General features: G+C 57.6%; 2 protein-coding genes across 6 annotated transcripts; both read right to left on the bottom strand.

The window, feature by feature from the left end:
* Window positions 1-292: 292 nt before the first annotated feature.
* KEAP1 (kelch like ECH associated protein 1) lies at window positions 293-8,110 on the bottom strand. 3 transcript variants are annotated; one of them, XM_030879662.3, is made up of 6 exons: window positions 7,963-8,110; window positions 5,215-5,900; window positions 3,117-3,802; window positions 1,625-1,830; window positions 1,170-1,346; window positions 293-1,012 (listed from the first exon to the last, which is right to left on the bottom strand). In XM_030879662.3, the coding sequence occupies exons 2-6, from the start codon at window positions 5,851-5,853 to the stop codon at window positions 846-848; spliced, it is 1,875 nt and encodes a 624-aa protein (XP_030735522.1). In that variant the 5' UTR covers window positions 5,854-5,900; window positions 7,963-8,110; the 3' UTR covers window positions 293-845. The 3 variants fall into 3 exon arrangements, with proteins under 3 accessions (XP_030735522.1, XP_030735521.1, XP_030735520.1); XM_030879661.3 differs by lacking the exon at window positions 7,963-8,110 and adding an exon at window positions 7,574-7,938; XM_030879660.3 differs by lacking the exon at window positions 7,963-8,110 and having other exon boundaries at window positions 5,215-7,938.
* Window positions 8,111-10,672: 2,562 nt separating this feature from the next.
* S1PR5 (sphingosine-1-phosphate receptor 5) lies at window positions 10,673-15,315 on the bottom strand. Of its 3 annotated transcripts, none has more exons than XM_030879667.3 (2): window positions 14,669-15,315; window positions 10,673-12,864 (listed from the first exon to the last, which is right to left on the bottom strand). In XM_030879667.3, exon 2 carries the CDS (start codon window positions 12,844-12,846, stop codon window positions 11,644-11,646), a length of 1,203 nt encoding a protein of 400 aa, XP_030735527.1. In that variant the 5' UTR covers window positions 12,847-12,864; window positions 14,669-15,315; the 3' UTR covers window positions 10,673-11,643. The 3 variants fall into 3 exon arrangements, with proteins under 3 accessions (XP_030735527.1, XP_030735529.1, XP_060153112.1); XM_030879669.3 differs by having other exon boundaries at window positions 15,146-15,315; XM_060297129.2 differs by having other exon boundaries at window positions 14,280-15,314.
* Between the last annotated feature and the right edge of the window lie 672 nt (window positions 15,316-15,987).

The raw sequence follows: 15,987 nt of genomic DNA, 5'->3' as shown, positions 1-15,987 counted from the left end.
GGGATAGTCCTCCTTAAAATACAAACTGTTCGCGTGTGCAATTAACCTCAGGGAGCCCTAGGAGATGAGTCAAGGAGTTGGGTCACTGTCTGCAAAGCAGCTAAAAGTGACAGACAAAGTGAGCCCTGTGTGGCTTGCCCATGGGGAGAAAGATAACCTACATATCAAAATTCAATGGGCTGAGATAACAAACTGGTTTCAAATCCAAGCCCTAACTCGAAGACTTGAGTGCATTTCAGGAGAAGAGTCCTTTCCGTCCCACTGGCTCAAGACCTCCAGCTGAGAGCCCGGGTGGAAGACACTAGTTAGTTTGTTCTTTATTTTCAATGGAAAGTTACAGGTTACTTATCAACAAAATGACTGTCCAGGGCAGTGATACCCAATGGTTTCTATGTACAGGCCCATCCCCGGGGTCCACACCTCTGGAGGGGCCTCAGTTGGCTCGTTCCCAGGCCTCCAAGAACCAATCACGAAGATGCAGGGAACAAAAACCAGCCTGTCCTCAGCACCTGCTTTCATCCCAAAGGGAGGTGGTGGCTGCTGGTGTGGGACCCAGGCCTGGTCTCGGGGTAGCAGGTGTAGGGGCCTCTCCCCGGGGGGCCTGCCCTTCCCGCACCCACCTCCCGGGCAGGCTCTCTTGGACATTCCTGGGACTACTCTGATGGGCTCACGGGTTCCCATTCTGGCCTTTTCTTTCGAGTTGTCATTTTAACACTGAGGCATCCCAGCCTCCCATCCTGGAGGACAAGCATTTGCTCTGTAGCCTTTTCTTTTGTCCCTGTTTTTGTACAAAGACGACAGTACTCTGGATTGGAACATTTTTTTGCCCAAGAAACAAAAGTGGCTCAACAGGTACAGTTCTGCTGGTCAATCTGCTTCCGGCAGGGTTCCATGGTGACAGCGACGCCAACTCCACTCCGGCCAGATGTCATGCAGGTCACCTCGCTCCAGGTGTCCGTGTCTGGGTCGTAACACTCCACGCTGTCCAAGAACGTGTGACCGTCATAGCCTCCTGCAGGGAGAGCAGAAGGGATGGTTGCTCCCTCCGAGGGCGGGGGAAAAAGAGGAGAAGAAACCACAAGATGCCTTCCTGCCAGGACTGGAGCCTGCCCCTAAAAGATGGGGTTAGGTAGGCTTCTCCACCCAGGCCCCCACCACCAGGGCCTCACCGAGAACATAGATTCTTCCCTGGTGCACAGTAATTCCCAGAGCGCTTCGCCGATGCTTCATGGGGGCTACGAAAGTCCACGTTTCTGTCTCCACGTCGTAGCGTTCCACGCTGTTCAGCTGGTCCTGACCATCGTAGCCCCCCGCAGCATAGATGCAGTTGTGCAGGACGCAGACTCCTAAGTGGTACCACACAGAGAGGGTGACTCCGGGGCCTGGCCTTGCAGGCCTCAGCCACCACCTTCTTGGGCGGGGGGACCCTCCCCTCCCCCTTCTCCCCTCTCCCGAGTGACCCTTTAGAAACAAAGCCGGGAAAGAAGAGCATGGACTCTATCAGAATCTAGCTCTCCTGTGTGTGCCACGGGGTTTAAGGCTGAAACAGGAGGCCTGGCCGAGTTTCACGCCCAGGGGTGGGAAGGTGTTCCTCTTCTCTCCCCTCCCTGCAGCCCCTGCGCACCTGCCCCACTTCGGATGGTGTTCATGGGTGTGATCATTCGCCACTCGTTTCTCTCTGGGTAGTAACACTCGGCTGAGTTAAGGCGGTTCGTCCCGTCAAAGCCCCCGACCGCGTAGAGTAGACGGTTGAGGACAGCCACTCCCACCCCGATCCTTCGTGTCAGCATTGGGGCCACCAAGTGCCACTCATCCCGCTCTGGCTCATACCTGCAACGACATAATAACAATGACAGCAGCAACCACAGCTGACCTGGAACACTAACCCCCACTGATATTCTGCTATGTCTTTAGGCACTTGAACTCTTTAATTCTCACAAGGATTCCCCAAAACACAAGTTATCAGTAGATCCATTTTCCAGATGAGGAAACTGAGGTTCACAGCCACCATCTGCTCAAGGTCACATGCACATCTGTTGGACCCCAATGGCTCCATCATACCACTGCCTGTGTTGAGTGTTATGTGTATTATCTCACCAAAGCCCCACACAGCCTAGTGGGGAAAGGAGTCCTCGCTATTGTCCCCCACCTCACAGATGACAAGACAGAGGCACAGAGAGGTGAGATGGCATACTCAGGGTCACCCAGGAAGTGGCAGACCCGGGGTTTGATCCAGCTCTCTTGGACACCAGAACCCCAGTCCGAACAACTAGGCTACCCCCTGGCATGGTTCTTCTCAAAGTATGATGCTCAACGACGGAGTAACCATATGTCCCAGTTGGCTCAGGCACTTCCAGTTCAGGCCTGTGCTCCTGGAATAATTCATAGGGCCCCTTTTCTTCTCGAAAGTGGCCTGTTGAGGGCGATGCATCATCTCATCATCCTATTCACAGACCGTGTACATTAGAAGCCTCTGGGGTGTTTGTTTAAAATTCCTACTCCCCAGCCTCACTCCAAACCCACCAATGCCAGATCTCCAGCATCCCCTGTCGTGGGCCGGGGAGTTTGTTTTAACAAGTTCCAGGTGAGAACTGTATTCTGGCTCACACCTCTGGAAAACAAGAAGGCAGAGGACGAGGCTATAGGAGAGTCAAAAGCCCAAAATACTTGGCCTCTAAACACAGGGTCACCATGCACAGTTGTGCAGACTGTGTACTGCACAAGGGCACCACATCTGAGGGGGGACCTACCACGTAGCAGGCCTCATACATATGTTTATTACAACAATTTGTGGACAGATGGCAGTGAGGTGTCACGTTTTAACAAAATTAGCATATTACAACAATTTCAAACTGATGGAACTTTTTCCAAAGCTGCATAAAGTTGCTGTGTGCATTTGTGGTGGCCCTGTAAACAGCTGCCAGGCCCAGACCCAGCATCCAAGGTCACGACCATAAATCTCCCAGGAGTTTAGCTTCACCTTGAGGCTTCCACTCCCTGAAGGCAAGGCACAGAGAAAAGCACTCAACAACAGGGGGAACCCCCAGATCCCAATGGCTTGGGACCCGTCAGCAGTGGAACCCTTGGAGCCCACCCCTCCAGACGCCGCCACTCACCTCTCCACACTGTTGTGGTGGATACAGCCATGGGAGCCGCCGACAGCATAGATGTGCCCATCGATGACCCCAACCCCGATTCGGTTTCGAGGTACGCTCATGGAGGCGCAGGGCGACCACTGGTTGGTCATGGGGTTGTAGCAGTCCAGGGCGCTGGAGTCGGTGTTGCCATCGGGGGAGTTGTTCCGACCACCCACGGCATACAGCAGCCCACCTACCACACAGCCCGCCAGCCCGCTCCTTGGCACCTGCAGGTCCGCCAACCGGAGCCAGGTGCCATCGCTGGGGTTGTAGGCCTCCAAGTAGCTGAGTGACTGGCGGAAGTAACCGCCGGCCGTGTAGATGAGCCGGCCCACCTTGGGCGCCCGGCAGGGCATCACCTGTGTGGGCTTGTGCAGGGTGAGCTCCTGGAAGATCTTCACCAGGTAGTCCTTGCAGCGGGAGTCCGACTGCAGGATCTCACACTTCTGCAGCTGCATCTGCAGGAAGTGGGGGGTGAGCGAGTGGCAGCGCACAGCCCGCAGCAGCGCCTGCACGTAGAAGCGCCGCTGCTCGCAGTCGTACTTGACCCAGTTGATACAGGCGTGGAAGACCTCAGACTCGCAGCGCACGTTCAGATCGTCCCGGCTGATGAGGGTCACCAGCTGGCAGTGGGACAGGTTGAAGAACTCCTCTTGCTTGGCCACCTGCAGAGGGCATTTGTGTGACGGGCTGACTTCCATGTCTCTCTCCACCTCCCCACCCCCCCAGCCCGCCCTTCAACAGTGCTATGACCTTGGACAAGTCACTCAACCTGCCTCTGACGACCTCAGCTTCCTCAGGTGTGAAATGGGGATGTGAATAGTATGAACCTCACAGTGTGTGAGGATCAAATGAGTTACATTACGTGAGCCAAGCGTGTAGTACACAAGTACTCAGGTAAATGGGCAAGGACACGATGTACCGTGTACGTTTTTTTATGATTTTGTATTTGAACGTTACCCTTTTCTTTTAAGGAAATTACTTTTCAAAATAGCAGACAGACTACAAAGGCAATAGCAATAGAATATTCTAGAAAGAAAAAAAAGTTCAGGCTCGAAGAAAACAGCCTGAGTTGCAATTTCGGCCTACTACTTTCTGTGTGACTTTGGGCAAAGATCTGAAACATTCCAGGTCTTGGTTTTCTTCCTCTATAAAAAGGGGATTAAATTAGTAGCTATCTCATAGCAGGGCTACTCCTGGGGTAAATATTTCTTGCCAGGCACTGGTCTATATAAATAATTTCAGTCACCCCACATAAGCGGGTTCCCAATTTTCTGGTACCCCCAAGCCCATGCAATCCCTTGAAACCAATGCTGTGCAGGTCAGTGGGAGAGCCTTGCGCTTGGACCACCTTCCTGGAAGCCACAGGCCTTAGGACTAATGCCAGAGCTTCTTGGAGCATCTGGACAACCCCCAAGGTGGTAGAGAAGAAGAGGAGTGGGGATCAGGGTAGTGTCCACCGCAGCTGGTCCCAGCCACTGGAGGATGACTTTGAAAACTTCCAAGAAGGCACTCCAAAGCATACCTCCTCTCAGGAGAGCTGGGAAGATTCAGTGACTTAAAGGATGAAAATCACTTAGAACAGGGGCTGGCCCACAGCAAGTGCTAAACAAGCACTTATTTTCTCTATTCACAACTTCCTCCACTTAAAAACGAAAACGAAACAAAGAATAGTGCAAGGACAACACTCCGTGGACCAAAGAAAACATGTGTAAGGGTCATACTTGCAGTCAACAGCACGCCATGGGTGTTCAATAAATAATGGCGGACTGACTGAAAGGTCAGGCCCTGCTCAGCACACCAGGATGGAACTGCCAACATATTCACTGCACCCTATCCCCACCTTTGACCCCAGAGAGACCAGGGGGCCCAGAAACCCGTGAAGGCCTCACTTTCCTCGCTGTTTCCCAGAGTTGCCCCAGATATGTAGACTAGGAAACCAGAACCCCATGTTTCTCCAGCTCCTTGCCTTGACCCTTCACATCTTAAGGGGAGACAGTGATGACCACCTGTCTGTTCCCTGGTCCTTCTGATGCTGCTCCCAAGCCCTGGCTCCACGTCCGCTCCCCTTGCTCACCTCCCCAAAGTGCATGTAGATGTACTCTCGGGCACGCTGGTGCAGCTCAGTACAGCCGATCTGCTCGGCGAAGTTGGCGATGCCAATGGCGTTGCTGGGATCCAGCTGCTGCACCAGGAAGTCGCTGCAGGCGCGGACCACGCTGTCAATCTGGTACATGACGGCACCGTTCATGACGTGGAGCACACACTTCTCACCCATGGAGATGGAGGCCGTGTAGGCGAACTCAATGAGGCGCTCCATGACCTTGGGGTGGATGCCCTCAATGGACACCACCTCCATGCCCTGCTCCCGCAGCCCATTGGTGAACATGGCCTTGAAGACGGGGCTGGATGAGGCCAGCACCACCTTGTGGGCCATGAACTGGGCGGCTGGTGCGTCCTGGTACTTGACCTGCAGCGTGACATCACACAGCTGCTGGCTGAGCCGCAGTTCGTTCATGATGCCGAAGGCCTGCTTGGTGTGATCCTCCAGGGTGTAGCTAAAGGTGCGGTTGCCGTGCTGGGAGGGCGTCACCTCGGCCTTGCACTCGGTGGAGGCGTACATCACCGTGTCCCCTGCCCCCTCAGGGCGCTGTGACCTCAAGGGTAGGAATTGGGTGTGGGCCCCAGCCCCACTAGGCCCGGGTTCCAGCTGCATGGGGTTCCAGGTGACAAGGGACAACACCACCACTGGCACTCAGGGGCCTGGAGGAGGGAGAGCACAGGGCTGGGGGGAGGGCCTGGGGCCAGGCCTTCTTTTCTAAGATAAAGTAACTCCTAGCCCAGTTTTCCTTCCTAAGCACAGGTGAAGCAGTGTGCATTTGCACTCCCTAACTGCCCCATGGCCTCACCAGCCCGAGGGTCCAGCCTAAATCATAGATCAGATGGTGTCCCTTCCCTGCTCAGAATCCCCCTACAACTCCGTGGCATGAAGAATAAAACCAAATTCTTCAATGGCTTGCAAAGCCCTTCACAGTCAGCTCCTGTCCACCTCTTCCCTTTGCTCATTCTGTTCCAGCTCTCTGGTGGCCCCTCCCTTCCTAGGACATGTCCAACTCATTCCTTCATTCACCTCACCAACATTTATTGAGCACCTACTGTATGCCAGGCACTGTTCTAGGCACCGGGGACACAGCAGTGACCAAGACAGAAATGCACTGTGCCCCGCTGGTGCTGACACTGGGGAGGGAAGGGCCATAAGTAAAATAAGCAAGACTGGAGCAGAAACTGGGGTTATAAAGAAAATGACAACAGCATTGGGACAGTGTCATATGAGGGCAGTTTTTTTTAAATCAGGTAGTCCAGGCCTCTGTTGGAGCTGAGACCAGAAGGGTGAACGTATGAAGAAGCTGGGGGTGGGAGTTAGTTTTCCAGGCAGAGGGAACAGCAAGTGCAAAGGCTCAGAGGCAGAATGATGAGAGACAATCTAGAGAATCAAGGAGGAGTGTAATGAGAGAGACTGACTAATGAAGGGAGGCTTTCGGTGAACCCTGTGGAGTCTGGAGGGCCAGGGCATGAGTTATGTTTTGAAAAGTCCTGTGGGGAGTGGCGTGGGGGGGGGGTGGTCTGCAAGAGGCTCCCTGGGTTCTTCATCTTATCTTTCTCTGGGCTCGACTCAGAGTCACCTCCTCCCTGTTTTATTTCCATCACAGCACTTGTCAAGAATGGAAAGGAGCTCCTTTGCTTGCTTGTTGAAGGATGGCCTGTTCCTCTGGCCCTGAGCCCCAGGCTTCAGAGAGCAGGTAGACCTGTGTAGGTCAGGGTTATGCCCATCCTCTCATGTGCCTCCCCTGCATCCTGCCTGGGGCCTGGCACCCCGCAGAGGTCAGTAAGCTGTGGCTGGCTGAATGCCCACTCCACTGTCCCTGCCAGAGCACCCTCCTCCACCGGGCCCTGGATGCCGCTTGGCCGCCTCTCCCCAGCCGAGACCCAGGCCTGCCTCTCGGTCTTTGGCCAATAGATCAACGGTGCCCCCTGGGCACCGGGCACTTCCCCCCAAGAAGCGGTAAGTGGGGGACTGCGCATGTCCCGCCTGAGCCGCCAAGGCCTGGAGAAGGGAGGAAGTGACCCCGCCGCGGCCTCTCCACTGCCATCCCCAGGGCGCAAACCAAGCCCCCCAACTCCCCGGGGTCCCCGGGCCTCCGTCCGAGCGGCGCTCCCTGGGCCTCTCGCTCGGCTTGCGTCGCTCCCGGGCCACCCCGCGAGTCGCGCCGTCCAACAAAAGGATAGGACTCGAGCCGCGCCCTCCTGGCCCTCCGCGGAGCCGCGGGAACCCCGAGACCGGTCCCGCATCTCCCGGTTCTCTGGCCCCCGGGCACGGCCGCAGGGCGCTCACGGCCCGTGGCGCCCTCAGCCCGGGCGCTGGCCGCCCCACTCACCCCGCCATGGCCGCGCTCGGGCTCCGCCTCCGTCGCCCAGGCCCGGACGCCTCCATCGCAGTGCGCAGGGGGGAGGCGCAGAACGCGCGCAGGTCACCATGACTAAGCAGAGCCGGGCGCCGGCCGTGTCAGAATAAAAGTCCCCGCGGCCCCAGGCTTCCCGCGGCAGGGCCGCTCCCTTCACCCGCCCACGCTAGCTGTCGCCCTGTTGCGCAGCCCCAGCGCGGCGACCACAGCGCCGGTCATTGCGGCGGGGCCAAGGACCGCAGCGCACCCAGCCGCGTGGTCGGAGCCGCGGAGAATGAGGCCCAGGTTCGAGGCCCAGCGCTTCCCCGCACCAGGGATCAGTGGACACCCCACCCCGCCGCTGCCGCCGCCGGCGCGCTCACCTGCGTCTCTGCGTAGCCTCCGCTGCTCTCGAGGAGGGGTGGGGATGCCAGGGGCGCGGCGGTGGCTCCGGGTACGGTGGTGCCACCCGCGCACCGAGCTTCCGGGAAGCCCGAGGGGCCGTGGCCCGGTCGGGCGAGACTCCAGCCTAACCTTCACTGTCAGGGTCCCGCGGGAGCTTCCGCCGTCTGGGGGGCCTCGGCTTTGGGGCGGCGGGGCCTGCGGGATTGCGGCCGTCGAATGGGGGGCAGCCTCGGGACGCCCAGGAAGGAGGCAGGGAGAGGGCGCAGCGGGGAAGGAGTCGCGATTCCCCGCCCTTCCCGCAGGTGCCCAGCGCCCATGAGCGAGGAATGGGGCGTCGGGCGAGGGCGCATGGCCAAGCCCACCCGGCCCGTCCCTCCTTCGCAGCCCCTTCCATCCGCCGGGTTTCGTCGTGTCAGCGCAGGTCTGCTCTCCACGACCTGTTCTCCCTTTAACTCCACACAGTGCAGGCCTCACATTAAGGCGGCCGCAGGATCCAGCCAGAATTGTCTACCTACTTGCATTTGCATTGTCTTTATTTTTTATCTCCAGTCTGGAGGCGCGTGGAGCTCGCGGGCAGGCATTCGAACAACTGCTTTGCCACTCTCTAGCTCTGTGCTGGTGGGCCCATAATTTAACCTCTCCATGCTTCAGTTTCCTCCCTGTAAAATGTTAATACCTGCTAGGTTATCGGGAGAACTAAAGGAGAACGCTAGGGCCCAATAAATATGGATTGTTATTTTTCATGGCAAGTGATACTGATTTGCCATTTATGCTGTTTGTGATATAAAGTTAGTTTTTAAGTAAATGTATTTAAGTTTTTTTTAAAAGAGTCCATCTATATGAAACACTAGGCTGAACAGATGTTGGTCTAAGAAAGGATTCCACCCGCTTCCGGGGTGAACCTGGAAGATTCAGCCTCCCTGCTCAGGGTCTGGGATTAATCCGGTGTCCGAGGCTGGAGTGGGGTTCCTCCCTGCTCCTCCCATTCCAGTTGCGTGAAGCTGCAGTTCTGGGTAGCTCCAGAGGGGGCGCAATAGCATAGCCGGCAAATACTGTACAGGGAGTGACTGAGACTGTGAGGAAACCCGCACCCTCCTCCACAGGCCGAAAGAAACCTCCAGTATCTCAAAATAACATCTACAAGACCTGTGATCCAGCAGTGCCACATGTAGAAATTTATCCAAGGTACACTGGCACGGGTGCAGGAGAATGTATGTACACAGATGTTTATTGCCACACTGTGTATAAAGGCAAGGTGTTGGACTCAACACGTGTCCCTCCCTAGGGCCCTGGTATAAGTGGTGGTATGTCTATGCTGTGAAATACCATGCAGCCAGTGAAAAGAAGCAAGACATGTTTACTTCGATTTTTTTTAATGTGGAAAAAAAGAAAAAAGTACTATGGACTGAATTGTGCCCCCCCATCATCATATTTTGAAGCCCTAACCCCCAAGGTGATGGTATTTGGAGATGGGGATTTAGGAAGGTAATTAGGTTTAGATGAGGCCTTGAGGGTGGGGCCCTCGTGATGGCATGAGTGCCCTTATCAGAGGAGACACCAGAGAGCTTGCTTCTCTTTCTCCACCATGTGAGGACACAGCAGAAGGCAGCTGTCTACAAGCCAGGAAGAGAGCACTTACCAGAACCCAACCATGCTGACACCTTGATCTTGGACTTCCAGCCTCCAGAACTGTGAGAAATAAATTTTGGCTGTTTAAGCCACCTAGACTATGGTATTTGTTATGGCAGCCAGAGCCAATTAACACAGTACAAAATCTAGATGTGCAACAATTTCCAAGATATACTATTAAGTGATCAAAGCAAGGTGGAGAGCAGTGCTAACGTGTAAAACGAGAGAGGTGTATTTACCTTTCAGCTCATTTATCCACAGAATAGCTCTGGAAGTTTCCCAATAGTGTATGCATCCAGGAGGGGGAACTGGTGCTTTTTGAATTTTGTAAGATGTGAACAAGTGAATAACTCGTCTGCCATCACACTATCACACAACTGAACAATGGGGTGGGGTGTCTCAGGTTGCCCCGGAAGATAACAGGAGCCTGGGGATAGGGGAACCAGGCCAGGTGGGAGATTGGGTCCAGTTCTCGAAGTGCCCTGGGAGGCGACCCCAGGTTTGAGTGTGTTTGTGTTCCAGGAAGTAGGTTGTTTCCCCGTGCGTACGGTCTGCAGGGGTCAGCCCCCGCTCCACGCCCCAAAACACACCGCGATCTTTACTTACGGCTGCCTGCAGTTCCGATGTTTCCCGGCAGGTGGCGTGCCGCAATCTGAGCCCGAAGCCCCCAATCCTTTCCCCACACCCACCCCACCCCTCTCCCGCCAGCCCCTCCGCACAGAGGTTAGGAATACGCCTGGGGACACCTGGGGGCCAGCGACAGCTGGCAGACGCGGCCTCCGCTCCTGGAGCCTTTTATGGGCACAAACGGGGCCCTAGGATCGCCCCTGGACGAAAATGTAGACCCTTGAAGGAGGGAGTGTCTGCTTGGCCTTAACAGACCCCTCCAGAGGGACCAGACATCAAGCCTGTGCCTCCTCGGACCTTGGAGCCTGGACCACCTGGTCTTGTATCCTGGCTCAGACACTGGGACAAGGTACTTTGTTCTTGGAGTTTCCTCATCTGTCAAATGGGGGTGAGGAAACCTACCTTGAAAGGTTGCGGTAAGGGTGAGAAAAAGGCCTGTCCTGGGCCTAGCACTATGGGGCGACTATCCAGGCACAATAAACTGTAATCACTTTTATTATTCGATTGTATTTTTATTCTTTATGAAGGATCTGACACCACATTCAAAGAAATCTTGTTTCAGATAGGAATTGGCTGAGTCTCCTAGAGTAAAATTTTAGGGTGCCCTGTCTTTGGTGTCTCCTCTCGAGTGAAGAGCTGTCCTTGACTCCTTTCTCCCCCACACCCAGTTTCCTCCGGAATTCTGTCCAATACCTCCCAAATCCATGGAGAATCCACATGGTCTGATTCCTTCTCATCACTCCCCTAGGCCAGTGCAGTCACCATCACCTTGTTCTCCTAGCTTCACCCTCCACAGAGACCAGAGGCATCTGTAAACACGTGAGCCAGATTAAGTCCCTCCTCTGCCTAGAACGCTCCATGAACCCACTTCACTCAGAGCAAAAGAAAGTCCTCCCCTGGGCTCATAAGTCCCTGCCCCATCTGTCCCATTATTCCCCTGCCTTTGTTTCCTCCCACTCTCCCTCTCCATCCTCCGCTCCAGCCACATTGACATATGTGCTTTTCAGAGAACACACAGGCATATTCTAGGCTCAGGGCCTTTGCAGCCCCACCCTGAAATGATCTTCCTTCAGAAGTTCCCGGGACCGTCCATCTCACGTCACACGTTACCACCTCTGCAGAGAGGCATCCCCTGACCACCATCGCATCACTGTATTGTCACTGGAATTATCTCCATACCTCTTCATTCCGTTGTCTATGTCCGCCACCAGAACATCCATCCCACAAGGGAAGGGATTTTTGTCTGTTTTGTTCATTGCTGTGGGGTTTAGCGGCAATAAAATACATTCTCCTGCGTCTTTTCTGCCTCCACCATCTTCAGCTGCTTTTCCTATAAATTCCTTAATTTAGCAAGAAAGTCTGCGAAAGAGCTCTTAGGGAGGCCAGTGGCGGACCAAAGGGCGTCAGTCTGCGGCTGGAGGGGGTACCAGGGTCCAGGCGGCTGTGAGCGCGCCAGGGTTGCCTGTCGAGCCGCTGGTGTCCAGCCTGTCCCGCTGGGGTGACGAGCGCTCGGAGTGGCTGGAGCTGCCATCCAGGCCAGGAGGCAGCCAGCGCTGCAGGCCGCCCGAAGCCCCAGGGGGGCTCCCCGACGGCTGGGAGGCACCCGGGCCTAGGCTGCACCAGCGGCGGCCGCAGCAGAGAAGGCGCAGGAGCGCTTGGCGCATGTCGCGGTTGGTGAACGTGTAGATGATGGGGTTCAGAAGCGAGTTGGCCATGGCCAGGCCCAGGAAGGGGTCCGCCTGCAGGAGCACAGGGCAGGCGCGCGCCGGGCACGCCACGTCCAGCAAGAGCAGCAGGAAGAGTGGTCCCCAACAAGCCACGAAGGCCAGGAGCACCACGCTGAGCGTGCGCAACAGAGCCAACGAGCGCGGCGTGTGGCGTGCGCGGGTCGAGGCGCCCTCGCCAGTCCCGGGGTGGGCCCCCAGGCGCCGCGCTTTGGAGCGCACTTGGCAGTAGATCCGCGCGTAGAGTGCGCAGATGGCAGCCAGGATGCCAACAAAGGCGAGCACGCAGAAGAGCACGTAGGCCTTAGCATAGAGCGGCAGGACCGTGGAGCAGGCGTCCAGATGGCCGAGACAATTCCAGCCGAGCGCGGGCAGTAGCCCGAGGAGCAGCGACACGCCCCAGGCCGCGGCCGCCAGCGCCAGCGTGCGCCCCCGACGAGCTGCGGGAGCGGGTCCGGGTCCCCGGCGCTCCATGGTGAGGAGGCGCTCGAGCGCGATGGCCAAGAGGCTCAGCACGGACGCGGCGAGCGCCACGAAGACGCCACCCTCACGAGCGAACCAGAGCGCGGGCGACAGGCGCAGCGTGAGAGGCCCCGACAACAGGATGTTGGCTGCATAGGCGGCGCCCGCCAACAGGTCGGACAGCGTGAGGCTACCCAGGAGCAGGAACATGGGCGCATGGAAGCGCGGGTGGCGTCCGAGCACGATCAGCACGGCCAAGTTCTCGAGTACGATGAGCGCGCACACGGCCAGGCACACGACGGCGTCGGCGCGCAGCCCCGCGCCGGGCTGGTAGCGCGCACCGCGGAGCTTCCCGGTGTAGTTGTAGTGCAGGACGATGACCTCGCTCACTGGCGCTGGCCGCAGCAGCCCCGGCTCCATGGGCTGCCCGCCCCAAGACTGCAGAGAGGTTGGGTGCAATGTCAGGCCTGGCGCGCACCATCCCCGCGGCCTGCGGAGGCGGGCACGGGCGGGGCCTCACCTGCGAAGGGGGCCCTAACCCCCTACTCCCTACCCCACACGCACTACGGGGCCCAGAGGGAGTTTGGGATGGCAGGGGGGTGTCCATGGAGACAGGCCGACACAAAGACACACAAATGACATCACAAGGGGACAGGGTAACACAAGTCCCACAGGAAAGGTACACTAATAATTCACACACAAGCAGGGATGTCCAGAGGCATATTAATCATAAACAGACAGCAATAGCCACACAGAGAAAGGGACACACAAATACAGTGACACGCCGACAAGGACATGTGCACAGATAGTCACAAACTAGGGCAAAATGCCCAGTTACACCCCATCAGGGAAACACGAATGCCCATTCACACACGGACAGAGAGACACAGGCAAAGAGGTACAAATTCCGCCACACGCAGACGGGATCTTCTGCCTAGTCTCACAGGCCACAATTTCACAAACTCCACCCACACCCAGCCTGGAACCCAGAGCCCCACAATCTTCACACCTCGCTGCACACAGGGCTTTTTTCTGCGAGCCCCCCTTCATCCGCCACAAAACCCCAGGGAGAAAGCTGAGCCCATCCACGCATTTTGCAGCGACAGAGCCTGAGGGCAGCAGACAGGATCCACATCTCACAGACTCTTGCAGAAGGGTATATATGTCATTAAAGTATAATAATACCTCCCACCTGTGACTGCATGCTATCATCCCCTCGTCCCCAATTTACAGACGAGGACGCTGACGCTCAAAGTACCCTGCATAGAAGCAGGCACAAAGGTTTTCACGCTCCCACACAAACACATCCACGCAGAAACAGTTACACAATCACGGGAGTCCCAGTTAACAGATGAGAAAACCAAGGCCTAGGGAGGGGAACGGACTTAGTTGGACATGGCAGAAACAAATGCACCCCAGACAGCTTCAGCTGCACAGGGAACCAGGCGCAAATACGGACTCACAGGGAGTCACGGACTCAGCCACGCTGTGGGGGAAGGGGGCATCAGATACACGCAGATACAGGTTACATTCGCTCTGCTGGGAACACTGCACAGAGGCTCACACCCTGTGCACCGCCCGCCTCGCCTCGTCTTGCCTGGAGGCACGAGTGAGGTAGTGAAACTTGCAGTGGCGTGGCTGGGAGGGAGCGAGGCCAGGGGATTCCGGGCGCCCCACAAACACCCCCATCCCGGGTCCCGCATCCAGTCCCGAAGTCGCCGGTTTTCCTCTCCCGCGAGGCCTTCGGGAAAGGCCGAGGAACCCAAGCAAGGGGACAAGGGTAGTGACAAGGGCAACACCCTCTGGGCCAGGCCGAGCCCCGCGCGCGAAAGGACCCGGTGCTGTACACTCACCCCTGTGCCCAGGTGTTGTGCGCTCAGCAGTCGAGCGGCCTGGAGCTGAGTGAGCTGCCTCTGTTCGGGGGGCGGGACTGGAGCTGACAGGCGAGGGGGCGGGCCCGCAAGGCCGAGTGCCGGCGGTCGCAAGCAGTTGGCTCCCAGCCCGTGTCTGCCAGCCTGTGCCACCCGCCGCGGCACCGGAACGCGCCCTGGTGGCGACTGGCACAGGCGAGCCCTCAGCTTCCCCCTCCGGGCCTGGGCTTCTCTCCTAGGGACGCTCCGTCGCGGTGGGAGGACCCGGAGACATGAGAAGGGGAGGGTTCTTCAGCCTCTCCCCCCGCCCACCGAAGTAAAGGGGTCCTCTCTGTCCTCTGGGCACTGGTCCCTCCCTGTATTCCACCTACCTTCCAACTGAACCTCCTGGGCTGCACCCCAAGGACGTCCCACCGGCGGAGGGACCCTGGCAACCCAGGTTAGGAGGGGTCTTCGGCAGCGGTAGCCTCAATCCCCTCCCCCCAGCAGCTAGGTCCCGTCGGCCTCCGGGCTCAGGCCCCACCCCATTTCCCCGCTCCCACCCCCCGTCTGGGGCGAGTGGGGGAGGGGCAGGCGCGGTCAAGATTCTGGTGGGAACCTTTTCCTCCCCAGATAAGGAGAATCTGGCTCGTAAGTCCCCCTGGTTCTCCCGCTTCCCCCACCCCGTCTCTCTCACCCTTATCACTCCCGACAACGTGATTTACTCGGTTGTCATGTTTCTGGACTGTGTCCCCACCAGTCAGCCCCACAGGGGTAGGAATTTGCGTTCTGTCGTGGGCACTGCCTGGTCACAGCCTGTGCCCAGTAAGCAGCCGCTGAGTGAATGAATGAATGACTGTCTCCCTCACTTTCTCTCTGTGTGTCTCTCTTCTGTTCTCTCAGGGTCTCTCCGTCTCTGTTTCTCCCCGTCTCTGTGTGTCTCTCTCAGTCGCTTCTCCGCCTTTCTCTGTGCCTCTCCCACGTCTCTCCCAGGCCTCCGCTCCTCCGACGGGCCAGTCCCAGCTGGCCCCGCAGCCCACACCCCCAGTTCCCAGGAGCCTCCAGGCTGGGAAGCTCCCTCCTACCAGAGGCCACAGCCGGGAAGGGGGGCTGGGCCTGGCTGCCACGACCTTCACCAGGACTGTGCCCTTTGCACCTGCTGCCTCAGGCTTTGCGGGTCACGGGTGGGGTGAGGGCGTCCCAGGGACCATGAGCCAGAGGTTGGGGATGGATCGGAAGGGTGCCCCCAGGGGAGGGACCTCGTGGGACACCCAGGGCGGGTCGCATCCCCGTGTAGCCTCTTAGGGAATCTCTGTGGCTCCAAATACAACCACCCCTGCCTGCTCCGACAGGTCCCACACAGGGACAGCGCAGCCAGTGGGGCCCACGAAGGGGGGGCGCCTTAAGGTTTGGGTGCCAGAGCTCCACAGCCTCCCGCGACCAAGTCCGCTGGGATGAGCCCTGAAGATTCCCCAGACGCGGCGGGGCCATGCCTGGCACACATCATGTGATCCATAAATGACCCCATTCTGCAAAGGGGAAGCCACACCCCAGGGTGGGAAAGTGGCTGCTTCTCACCTCCCAGGCGGCGATCTCACCTCCCAAGGGCCCCGCAGGGTGGAGGGGGGGCTCTTCCTGCCACGGGTCTCAGGCCCAGCACCCCCAACTCATGCCACCTCGTACACAAGATCCCACAAGATCACAGCCCTCT

This window comes from Globicephala melas, chromosome 3 (assembly GCF_963455315.2).
Source record: "Globicephala melas chromosome 3, mGloMel1.2, whole genome shotgun sequence".
NCBI classification, from domain to species: domain Eukaryota; kingdom Metazoa; phylum Chordata; class Mammalia; order Artiodactyla; family Delphinidae; genus Globicephala; species Globicephala melas.
This window is presented reverse-complemented; position numbering and strand designations above follow the sequence as displayed.